This window comes from Sceloporus occidentalis, unplaced genomic scaffold, assembly GCF_023333645.1.
Source record: "Sceloporus occidentalis isolate IW3139 unplaced genomic scaffold, rSceOcc1.0.p SCAF_47, whole genome shotgun sequence".
Classification (NCBI taxonomy): Eukaryota; Metazoa; Chordata; class Lepidosauria; order Squamata; family Phrynosomatidae; genus Sceloporus; species Sceloporus occidentalis.
In genome coordinates this window covers 2,770,059-2,782,500 of record NW_028317027.1, presented here as the reverse complement: position 1 = coordinate 2,782,500, position 12,442 = coordinate 2,770,059, and the positions used below count along the sequence as shown (strand labels likewise).

At 39.5% G+C, this 12,442-nt stretch overlaps 1 protein-coding gene across 1 annotated transcript in view; it reads left to right on the top strand.

Moving 5' to 3' along the window:
• LOC149289209 (growth arrest-specific protein 6-like) overlaps window positions 1–11,833 on the top strand; it is a 34,712-nt gene extending 22,879 nt beyond the window's left edge. Inside the window, exons 10-15 of the mRNA XM_089490940.1 lie at window positions 6,252–6,441; window positions 9,241–9,405; window positions 9,905–10,082; window positions 10,529–10,683; window positions 11,215–11,440; window positions 11,682–11,833. Coding sequence (XP_089347066.1) covers window positions 6,252–6,441; window positions 9,241–9,405; window positions 9,905–10,082; window positions 10,529–10,683; window positions 11,215–11,440; window positions 11,682–11,833 — 1,066 coding nt within the window. The remainder of the gene's footprint in view (window positions 1–6,251; window positions 6,442–9,240; window positions 9,406–9,904; window positions 10,083–10,528; window positions 10,684–11,214; window positions 11,441–11,681) is intronic.
• The last annotated feature ends 609 nt before the right edge of the window (window positions 11,834–12,442 follow it).

Below are 12,442 nucleotides of genomic sequence, written 5' to 3'. Positions count from 1 at the left end.
AGCTCATCAAATCCTTCCCTAAGGGGCTACAGCCAGAACTGGAGTTACTTATACCAACCAATCCCTGCATGGGTACATTCTACATGCTTCCCAAAATCCACAAAGCAGGTAATCCAGGCAGACCTATAATTACAGGTATGGGCACACTCACAGAACAGCTCTCAGGACTGGTCGAAAACACGCTAAAACCGTTTGTCATTAACACAAACAGCTTCATAAAAGACACCACTGACTTCCTCAACAAACTCAACCAAATCGCCAACCTCCCTGCTAACACCATCCTAGTAACCATGGACGTGGAATCCCTGTACAGCAACATTCCACATACAGATGGCATTAACGCCTGTTCACATTTTCTCTCAGGCACTGACAACCAAAAATACAACCCCCGAATCATCACAGAACTGGTAAAATTCATCCTCACACACAACTATTTTGCTTTCAACAATGAGATCTACCTACAAATCATGGGGACGGCTATGGGGACGAAGATGGCACCTCAATATGGCAACCTTTTCATGGCTGACTTAGAACAGAGATTCCTTGAAACACAAGACACCAAACCACACAAATATTACAGGTACATCGATGACATCTTCATCATTTGGACGGAAAGCGAGGAAAAACTGAAACAATTCCATGCCTCTTTCAACTCATTCCACCCGTCAATTAAACTAAAAATGGAGTACTCCACAAAATCCGTAAACTTTCTGGACACTACAGTAAGATGTACCAATGGTACAACCCACACCTCTCTTTACAGAAAACCCACAGACAGATGCAGCTGTCTCCACAAATCCAGCTTTCACCCCTCCCATACTAAGCGGGGCATCATCTACAGCCAAGCAACCAGGTACCATCGAATATGCTCTGACCCCAACGACCGCAACCTGCATCTAAACGACCTCTCCAAATCTATGAAACAGGCTACCAATCAAAAACTATCAACCAACAAATCAACTCTGCTCTCAAAGTTCCACGCACACACCTGCTACAATATAGAGAAAAAAGAATCTCTACACGTGTACCACTTGTAGTCACCTATAACCCAGCGCTTGAAGAAATCCGGAAAGTCATCAAAGACCTACAGCCTATGCTAGCAGAAGATGAGACACTAAAAAACATCTTCCCTGAAACCCCCATTTTGGCCTTCAGACAACCCCCAAACCTGCAACAAAAATTAATTAACCGGAAACTACCCACTGACAGAATGAATAAAGAAAAAGGGACCACACCGTGCAAAAGGCCCCGCTGCAAACTGTGCCAACATATATGCACAGACAACATAGCCACCCACAACAGCAAGACCTACAGTATTAAAGGATCATATACCTGCACATCCAGCAATGTAGTGTATATGATACAATGCACGAAATGTGACCTAGGATGCTACATTGGAGAAACCAGCCAGCAACTAAATGGCAGAATGAACATGCACAGACATTCCATTAAACATCACAAGGAAAATTCCTACTGCACCCCTGTGGGACACCACTTCACCCAAAATGACCATTCTATCAAGGACCTAAAAATCAAAGTACTGAAAGGGGACTTCAGTAATACCAAAGAAAGACAAACATTTGAAGTCAGAATGATTCAACTATTCAACAGCAAGAATAGAGGACTCAATGTCGATTTGGGTCTCCTATCCCACTACACAGGTTTTACATAACCCCCCACCTGCTATATGTACTGTACTTTTAGTGCACCATGTTCATCTATATGTACCTGTATATATGACAACATGTGTAGACATATACATTCCCATCCCTATATTCATCACTGCACTCCTATTCCCTGTATGTGAGCACTAGCATCTTATGGTATTTTTTTAATTTTTTTTTTGTCAATTTATCTTCAGCAGTGCTAAAACCAGTGGCGTCGGCAGGAGGGGGCCATGGCCCCCCCTACATCATGCTGTGCCCCCCGGTGTGCCCCCCCAATTGAAACGCCGTCTTTTTTTTTTTTTTTTTTTTTTAATAGACCCGGTGGAGAGAGTGAGAGGCGCCGAGCGGTTGCTGAGGAATAAGTTCTCAGCAACCGTTCGGCGCCTCTCACTCTTCTCCGCGACCGCGAGGCCTCTTCCTGGTTCGCAGTGCCGGCATTTCAAGCCGAGCGCCGGTATATGTCGTCATATCCGGCGCCCAGCAGTGAAGCCGGCAGAACCAGGGATACAGAGACCTCGCGATCTCACCGCTGGACAAGCCCAAGGTAAGTGAACTTCAAAGGGGGGGTTAGAAAGTTAGGAGGGGGTTAGAGAGTCAGAAGAGGTAGATAGGAAGTGAGAAGGGGTAGATAAGGATAGATTGGGAGGGAGGAGGGGGTAGATAAGGATAGATTGGGAGGGAGGAGGGGGTAGATAAGGATAGATTGGGAGGGAGGAGGGGGTAGATAAGGATAGATTGGGAGGGAGGAGGGGGTAGATAAGGATAGATTGGGAGGGAGGAGGGGGTAGATAAGGATAGATTGGGAGGGAGGAGGGGGTAGATAAGGATAGATTGGGAGGGAGGAGGGGGTGGATGGGATACATTGGGAGGGAGAGGGGATAGTTAGGATTGATTGGGAGGGAGAGGGGGTAGATAGGATAGATTGGGAGGGAGAGGGGGGTACATAGGATAGATTGGGAGGCAGATGTGGTAGATAGAGAGGCAGATGTGGTAGATAGGGAGGGAGAGGGGGTAGATAGGATAGATTGGGAGGGAGAGGGGGTAGATAGGATAGATTGGGAGGGAGAGGTCTTTATGGGACAAAAACGGCGTACGTTCAGCTGTTTGGGGACAAAGTTGAGATAATGTGTAACTTAGGTGCTGGTCAGGTTCTATGTGGGCAGTGTGGACACCAGGGTTGGCTTTGGGGTGTGTGACCAGTGATCTATGCCTGTAATTTAAGGGGTTTTATCTATACCTTTAATGCAGAGTTTATATGTAATTTCCAATTGATTTATATCTGCAAAGCTGGGTTTTGTGTCATTCTGTTCATCTGTATCGGCTATATTTCCATACATTAATAATGTTTACCTGCAAATATAGGATTTGCATGTCTTATTCAGTTGATCAATACCTGGAGTGCTGTTGATTATTTGATCTAAACCTTCAGTGCTGAGTGTACATGTGATTTCCAGTTGATATATACCTGCAATGCTGGGTTTGTGTGTTCTGTTGGTTTATACCTGCAATGCTATGTTTCCATACATTATTTATGTATACCTGCAAATACAAGTTTTTTTTAAATCTCATTCAGTTGCATGTGCTGTTTCCATGTGTTGTTTATTTGATCTATACCTGAACTACAGGGTGTAGTAAAAGAGCGCTATGGTTTAGTGAATGAGGGGACAAAGGGACTCTGGGGATGATTACAGGGGAGAGGACTTCTCAATGTCACGGTGCAGTCAGAAGGAGGGAACACTGCACTGACTCTCACTGTCTTCCCCTGATCTGCAGTCAGTGTGGCAAATATATTGGCAGCAGGGTCTAATATTAATATATATTGGCTGCAGGGGCTAATATTAATATATATCGGAAGCTGGGACTAATGTTTATATATATCGGCAGCAGGGGCTAATATTAATATATATTGGCTGCAGGGCCTATTATCAATAAATATTGGCTGCAGGGGCTAATATTTATATATATTGGCTGCAGGGACTAATACTATATATTGGCAGTAGGGGCTAATATTAATATATGTTGGCAGCAGGGTATAATTTCTATGTATATCGGCAGCAGGGTATAATATAAGTATGTATCCGCAGCAGGGGCTAATATTAATATATATCCGCAGCAGGGGTTAATATTAATATATATCGGAAGCAGGGTCTAATATTTCTATATATCTGCAGCAGGGTCTAATATTTATATATATTGTCAGCAGGGGCTAATATTAAAGAATGAAAAATAACTGTCACTTTAGCTGTTATTTTGAAATCATATTTTAATCACAGTCTTTACTTCAAAGAGATAAGTGCATATTATGTAGTTAAAAATGCACGTCTAACGTGTGTGTGTATATGTATATATATATATATATATATATATATATATATATAGTGTATATGTACCGTTTTATAATTGGCCCCCCTACTTTGGTCCCTGGCCCCCCATGTGCCCCCCTAAATATGAAACCTGGAGATGCCACTGGCTAAACCCCCCCCCCTTCAAAATTCCCCACTCAGAACATTTATGACCCTCTGGAGGGACACATACTTTTACAACATCTCACCCTCTCTTATCAGATCTGGGTAGTAAGCCCCTCTCCCCTGCCACACAACATTGAATTCTATGTGTCGTTTTGCTCAGAAATGTTTTAGACTTGAGAAAGGGAGAAGAGCTCCCGACAGCTTGTCATTCCAAAATTCTGTTAGTCCAAATAAAAAAGGTATTATCACAAGATACTTATTCCATCTGTTTTTTGATATTGACACTACTGGACTAATACGGCTACAACCTCTACTCTACTATATATATATATATATATATATATATATATATATGTGTGTATGTATATATATAATGTGTATGTATACGTGTGTGTATATATATATTATATGCTTTTCAAAGTGTTTTAGTCAGGTCATGCTTTATAGTAGGGATGCTTTAAAAAATAGACATGTTAATAGTTTAACAGAAGAAAAAATAAATCAAATCAATATTTGGTTGGGACACCCTTTGCCTTGGAAACAGCATCAATTCTTCTAGGTACAGCTACAGCTAGGTACAGTTTTTTTTAAGGAACTCGGCAGGTTCTTCTGTGGATTTAAGCAGCCTCATTTGCTTCTCTCTCCATGTTATCCCAGACAGACTAGGTGATGTTGACATTAGGGCTTTGTGGGGGCCATACCATCACTACTAGAACTCCTATTGTTTTTCTTTACGCTGATGTTAGACCCTAGCTGTATGTTTGGGATCATTGTCATGCTGCAGCATACATTTGGGCCAATCAGAAGCCTCCCTGGTGGTAATGCCTGATAGATAAGTATCTGCCTGTACAAGTTTTTGGCCGCACTTTTGGGCATTTTCCAGTTGCGGAAGGAAGTATGTCCTCAACATTGCCTGCTTCTTTGTGCTTCTTCAAAAGAACGTGGACAGAACATCTGGAAACCCCTGTCTGCCTAGGAGAGACCTTGCAGATGCAGTATAACTACCGTGTGTTTTGTTGCTGTGCTCAGTCTTGCCATAGGGTAAGACTTTTGACATTAAACTGTCTTTAGCAACCTCAACCTATTAATGATTTTGACTGTTCCTCACCCAGTTTTATTCCTCCTACACAGCTGTTTCTTTTTTAGCTAATGATTGTGTTTCAACCTACATATTAAAGGCAAATATTGATTTGATTTTTCTTACTTTGTATCTTGTTAAATGATAAATATAAACTATTAAAATGTCTATTTTTTTTAAAGCATTTTTCACACTTGCCTAGACATTTTCCACAGTACAGTAAGTTGGTGACCTTCTCTTAAAAGGCATTTTCTTCCCTTTGTAGTGCCGTTTTATCCATGGGTCTAAGGTAATATCTGGGGACTTGACTTGCTTGACTGCTACATATTGGTTAATATTCTCTTTCTCCACTTTGGCTTGTGGAAATCTGGCCCCCAGCCTTGTCTGGATTTACTTTTAAAAACATCACTTGACATTTTCAGTTTTCTCCATTAGGGTGAAAGGAAATTTTTGGCACAAGTTTAAAACTGACTTACGATTTGGCTGTAGAATTTCTTCTTTTTGGCCTAGGTCATGGAAATGATCCTGAAGAATTTCCTAACACTGAAAATAATGACTTTAGTGGTTTTCATTATTTTTTTCTCTCTCTTAGTTGGCATATGGCTACTAGTATTGATTTTACCAAGAAGTCCTTATTTTTAATAACCTTGTCTGTGTTACCATTTTGTGTCCAAAAATATTTTCATCATTAAATGTTGGGAATCATCAACTTTAATACTATTACATGCCAATAATTTCAATTCTTAATTTTCTATTAACATATTAACCTTCAACAAACATTATAGAAATGTATTGACATTAAAGGATAATCTTAAATTGGGACATACGCTTAAAATTTTCATTTTGGCAAGTGTAATCGTCTTTCATTTTTTTTTGCTCCAAAAACTTCAAGAAGGTATAAATGTACAAATATAACTTGTCTTCTATCGAACTTGCAAATTGTATATATTATGCAGGCATAGTTGCTTTGTACTGTATTGCCAAATTCAACACATTAATGCAGTGTGTATTCTGGTTTGTCTTTTGGCACACTGTTAGGCTTGTGTCAGAGTTTGATTTCAGAACCTTTGACCCAGAAGGCGTCCTCTTCTTTGCTGGAGGCCATCAACACAGCTCATGGGTAGTTCTGGCTTTGAGAAATGGAAAGTTAGAGCTCCAGCTAAAGTACAATGGAATCGGTCGAGTGACCAGCAGTGGACCCATTATAAATCATGGCATGTGGCAAACAGTGAGTATTTCATGTGTATTTCAGCGACTATTCCAAGACATTAAAATGAAAAATATCTGTGGTTGTGTGATACAAAAACGCTGCTTTAGGTATCTCAGTTTTCAGTGACAGGAGTATGCAGAATACCAGACAGCATGGCAAATGGGAATTGCATAGGAAGAGTCTGCTAATGTTTCCAGTGTCAAGTCATGTCTAGTCTTGTGTTTGGTCTTCCACGGGACACATTTAGTCTGAATGCTAAACATGTTTAAGCAATTGCTTTAACATGTTAGTTTCCAGAATGTGTACTTTCCACCAAAGCTTTCCACATGAATGAGCAAGTGAATGAATGTATAAGTGTTTAAGGGGCAGAAATGGGGCAGGCAGACTACTTAACGGGCAGGAGTGACACAGACTGCATACGGTGTAGAGGTGGCATAGGCAAGCAGGCTGTTTCAGGGGCAGAGGCGGCACAGCCAGACAGGCTGTTTCAGGGGCAGAGGAGGCACAGCCAGACAGGCTGTTTCAGGGGCAGAGGAGGCACAGCCAGACAGGCTGTTTCAGGGGCAGAGGAGGCGCAGCCAGACAGGCTGTTTCAGGGGCAGAGGAGGCACAGCCAGACAGGCTGTTTCAGGGGCAGAGGAGGCACAGCCAGACAGGCTGTTTCAGGGGCAGAGGAGGCACAGCCAGACAGGCTGTTTCAGGGGCAGAGGAGGCACAGCCAGGCTGCTTCAGGGGCAGAGGTATACCGCCTCAATGTCTGGCTTAGTATATAATGATGGGGATTATGCTACACTACCATCAATGTCTGGCTCAGTATATAGTGATGGGGTTATGCTGTACCTTATCTGTTCAGTAAATGTTATTTAAACTTATTAAATGTTTTTATAAGTTAGTTTTTTTTCAGATTTCAATTTTTTTCAGTTGACATACAGTTTACAAATTTGTAAAATAAATATTCTTACCAACATTAACTTTTTGTTGGTGTCTTTACATGTTAAGGGGGGCGCCATTTTTCTCGCAGTTGAGACCTTATTCGGTCCTTGGTTTATATTTCTGTATAGTAGGAGGGTGACAGCAACCCAAGATAATACTGCTTTACACATCGAGCTTGCATTTCACGGTCAATGTTTTTTTCAAAAATGAATGTGCTGAAAGCATTCTAAATTACCCTTCCAGTACAATTTTTCAAAACGTGTGTGTGTGTATATAATATATATATATATATATATATATATATATATATATATATATATATATTAGACCATTTTAAAATTTTAATTCCTACAAACCTAAATAACCATATTTAAAAGAAGATTTCAAGCCAAGTGCACAGCTAGGTCTCAACTGATGAAATGCATGTACCACGGTGACTGCCTCCATGGTCTGCAAGAATCTTTAAAGGCTCTTCACATTTATGAGATGTTTTCATTTTTTTTCAACTTAGTTGCTTCCTAGGCTATTGCAAACTCATTTTATATGTAATGTTCAAATATGTTTGTTAAGAGCATATATGGTTGTTTCCACAATATCCTTCAAACAGTCAACCAATCACTATAGCACTGTACTAACCGCTAAACTTTTTAATATGATAATAGATTGGGTGCTTACAGCAGCAGTGAAATAATGTAAAAGTTTTATTGAATACCATTGCATGCCATAGAATGTGAGATGTGATCAGATTATCAAACCATTAAGCCCCACATGTTGAATGCCTCCCTGGCAGATCCTGAAGGTTTTCTAGCTGTGTTAGGGGCTGTTAATAAGGAGCAATCCTGGCACAAAATTGTAAACTGGTCCTATCTCCATAGCAATCAGCAAAATGATTTGAAGAGAGTTCATGGAGGGCTACAAAAAATGGTAAGTGGTTTGCAGAATAAAAATTTACCAAGAAAGACTAAGGGATCTTACTATGCATGACCTGGAGGAAAGACCAGAGAGGGAAATGAGATAGGAACATTTAAATACTTAAAGGGATTCAAAAAAGATGCAAGCTTATTTAAACAAGAGGTCATAGTCTAAAACTAGAGGGTTAGGCTTTAGATGTAATGTAAGGAAGTTCTTCTTTACTGACTGACTAACAGTCTCCCAGGAGAAGTGGTAGAGAGCGATACAGTGAGGGAGTTTAAACATGAATTTGACTATGGGATTAGACCAAGAAATAATTGGGGTTTGAGTCCTTACATCAGAAAAAAATGGGCAGGCTAATTGGGCCGAAGGGTTCTTATCTGCTGTGAGATTCTATGTTTCTAGTTCCTGTTGATTGTACCATTCCATAATTTGCTATGGTGAATAGACTACATTTCACCAGAATTTCTCCTTATAAATAACTTTTTTATGACTGGGAGACTTAAGTGGTTCATCAGCAATACGTTAATTAAAAATGTAATCCATGAGGCTATAACAGCCCCCAGATTCCATATCAGCGGTGCTTTGATCTGTAAACAATTTTTTCAGGGCTTTGGTTTTAGCGCTAATGGGCTTTTTTTGTGTTTTTGAATGCAAATTCATTTAAGTAACAGCCACCATGACTTTTATTTTATTCTTACTCTATATAGTAATTTTATACATCTGTTATATGCATGTGCATTTAAAACCTGGTACTTTAGGTCACAAAACAAGATTTTGAAACATGAAAATGTTAACAAAAAATATTTATTGCATATGATTTGCTATTAGAAAAAAAACCTTTGTTTACAGGAAATGGGAACCAAGAGCTTTCTTATTGGCATCGTGAAAAGGCTGCAAAGCATAGGAGTATTTTTTCCTTGCAGTAAATAAAAGAAAATGTCAGGTGAATTTGTTGTGTTTTGCTTTCAGGTTTCTGTTGAGGAATTAGAGCGGAATCTTATTATAAAAGTCAATAAAGACGCTGTCATGAAAATTGCTGTGTCTGGAGACCTGTTTACCCTAGACAAAGGATTATACCAACTGAACTTAACAGTGGGGGGCATTCCATTTAAGAGCAGCGAGCTAGTTCAGCCGGTAAGTGCAAACATGAAAGCTGTAAATCATGTCTACATGTTATCTCGTTAATTGGCGGCTCCATTAAAAATAGTGTGAAATACAGTAATGTAGGTTACAAAAGCCTGTTTTTTTTTTCTCGTCCAACAAACTTCTACTGTCTACAGAACTGGAGGCTGCCATTGTTGCCAGTCACATTATATTGTGAATGACTTCCCTGCTCAAACACAACAATGAGCTGATTTTTTTTTATGGCAATTCTAATGAAGTCTGTTCCTCCGTAGACTTTAAATAGTCTCGAGTCTTTCGAGTAATAAAAAATGTTGGGAGTATTAAGTGATGATGCTTTTGGCTGTGGTATTTTTTTATGTGCGTGGTCAATCCACTGCCATCTGATTAGATATGACATTTTTTCACTAACTGAGTAACAGCAGAGGTACCAGAATTATATGGTACATGTTTGGAGGAAAGAGAACTTAAAGTGGCCCCCATTTAGCTTATACATTTTCTGTGGTTTCAGATTAACCCACGTCTTGATGGATGCATGCGAGGTTGGAACTGGTTGAATGGTGAAGACACGTCGATTCAAGAAACTGTGAGGATGAGTGAGAAGATGCAGTGCTACGCCATTGCCGGAAGAGGATCTTTTTATCCTGGCAAAGGATTTGCTTTATTTAACATTGATTACAGTAAGCGAGGTTTATGCAGGTTATTTCTTTTGATGTGTTTAAGAGCAACCATAATTTTGATATTATTTGATGGCACTTTATAATACAAAGTCATTGTCTCCTTCTAGGACCACTTTTATTTTTACTGTTTTCAAGTGCTATCCCCTTAGAAAAGTCTGTAGTTCATTTGGTCTTCAAACTGATAATTTATCATCTGAGTTCAAACCATTCCAAACATATCCAGTCTGTGTCCCTACTCTCAATTATCCACATAACATCTTTTTCAGATGGGACAACCCTTCAACTTCCACCTATTCACACATTTAGCATGCATAATAATGCTGTTTTCCAAGAAACCTCGTACAATAGAATAACCAATTAAATAAAAATGTGTACGTCCATCAGAATATCAGGGTATGTTCTAACCTCTGTTTGCTGTCACTGAACTTTCCTTTTAGTGAATCGGTCTACTGAAGAGGAAGCGGAGGCAAACTGGAAGATAGATGTTCGTGCAGAAATAAATCCAGCTACTGACACTGGGGTGCTGTTTGCTCTGGTCTCACAGGACATGACCGTCCCCTTATCACTAGCCCTGGTTGACTACCATACCACCACAAAAGTAAAAAGGCAGGTAAGGATTGCTGGCATTCTGCATATATCTTTTCAAAAAGGAAATGTCTCCTATTTATACGGCATATGCCTGAACAAGAGCATTAATAGCATTAATACTAAAAAAAAAGAATACAAGTTTCTGTAGTTTGGTAACATGCCTATCAGAAAAAATAAAGGTAACTGACAGCTAAGAAGAAGGAGCATTATGATGGGCTCAGGGTAGCGATCCAGGTCTGGCTGGGAAAACGTGTATTAAAGTGTGGTTTGAATGCTTAGCATTTCCTTGTATCCGTGCAGTTTACTGTCTGGGGGATATGTGGTACCTTGGTATATGCCCACCACCACCACAGATCCCATTTGATTTCTCGGTCTTGCCATAAACATTTATGTAAATGCATGCAATTATCACCTGAGAGTAGGGCATAATCTGTTTTTAGTCTTTGCCATCTTGCATTTTTGGTTGTTCACAGATTTAAACTACCCATCAACAGTCCCTACTACATGGGTCTGACGTGAGCTTAACATGTAGTGTTTTTCTGTTTTCTTTCAGTTTATAATTCTTTCTGTGGAGAATATGGTAGTATCCAGTGCTGAAGTAAATGCCTGTGATACAGAGCACTCTGTGCATATCTCACTGAACAAAGACCACATCCTGCTTACCTTTGATGAGACCCTCGGGCAAACTGAATTAGACCATTCACATCTGCAAACTGCTTTCAGGATATTAACGGACCACTTGCAAAAAGGCGTGAAGACGTATGTTGGAGGGTTACCAGGTGAGCTATTTTGTAAATGTTTGAAGACAATAAAAGGGAGTAAACTAATAGCATACTTCACCTGGTCAACACAAGGCATTGTTTCAGACCTTTCATTATATACAAGGCTTCTCTTTTTACAATTTGTTTGTATATCTATAAATCGAATTAATTTAAAAAGCTATTTGTTGCTGTGGATTGAGACGCATGCTGGAAGTTGAGTTATCCTTGTAATGCTATTGTGAGCCTTTCCTTTGCACAGGTGTTCCAGTTACTGCCACACCAGTTACAGCGTACTACCACGGCTGTATGACCATGAGCATCAACCAGAAGCGTATGGACCTTGATGAAGCTGTCCACAAGCATAGTGACATCACATCCCACTCCTGTCCTCCAATAAAGTCTGGCAAATAGGCAATTCACTTCAAATTTTTTTTTAAACATAGTATTCCCACTTTTAAAAAACAAAAAAACAACCTAAGTTATTCCGATTTTGCAGTATTGTGTGTGTATGTATAGTTCCGTAAAGAAAAACACTGAAGTTATGTAGGACCTACTGATTTTACTGCGTTTATTAAACGTTTTGTGACAAAACAGGCAGATCCAGACCTTTCTTTGTGACTGAACCACAACTCCCATAATCCTGTAAGAAAGTTTGTGGGAGTTGTAGTTAAAGCACAGTTAGAGAGTCGTAGTCTGTCTTCCCCTAGGTTATGGCAGTATACTCCTTCCTTGTGGTTTATGTTTGTAATATATTTGTAAATAGCTTGCATATTACTATTATTTTCCAGAAAACTGTGGCAGGTCTGTTATTTGTACATCAGGGATACTTTAGTATGAAAGTGGCTGGAAGTAACACAGGTATTTAAAAACTGGAAGAAAATGTTATTTTTTTAATAGCAAACACTACTACTTTCTAATTCACAATTTTACAAATAAATAAAATATTTACAAAAACTTGTTTTATAATAATGTATAGTTATCTTTGCTTGAATTAATATTAAAATACTGGAAATTCTCTAA